Below are 207 nucleotides of genomic sequence, written 5' to 3' on the forward strand. Positions count from 1 at the left end.
TAAGCGAGCCAAAACCTTCCAACCCAGACCCGGCGCCCCCCTCCCCAGTGGGGGAAGCCGGGGTGGGGTGAGAGGAGCCCCCCATCCCCTCCTCACCTCTGGAAGCTCTCCTCTTGCAGCAAGCTCTTGAGGGTGGGCAGGTCGCCCACGTAGGCCGCGTCGTGCAGGCGGGTGTCCTCGCAGTGCTCCAGGGGGTGGTCGCAAAAC

General features: G+C 67.6%; 1 protein-coding gene across 1 annotated transcript in view; it reads right to left on the reverse strand.

Moving 5' to 3' along the window:
- Nucleotides 1-203, reverse strand: part of ASB1 (ankyrin repeat and SOCS box containing 1) — a gene marked incomplete at its 5' end in the record, with an annotated part of 8,694 nt that extends 8,491 nt beyond the window's left edge. The window contains 1 exon segment of the mRNA XM_009865437.1: nt 97-203. Within this exon segment, the coding sequence (XP_009863739.1) occupies nt 97-203 (107 nt within the window).
- Nucleotides 204-207: the final 4 nt, after the last annotated feature.

This window comes from Apaloderma vittatum, unplaced genomic scaffold (genome assembly GCF_000703405.1).
Source record: "Apaloderma vittatum isolate BGI_N311 unplaced genomic scaffold, ASM70340v1 scaffold15082, whole genome shotgun sequence".
Classification (NCBI taxonomy): domain Eukaryota; kingdom Metazoa; phylum Chordata; class Aves; order Trogoniformes; family Trogonidae; genus Apaloderma; species Apaloderma vittatum.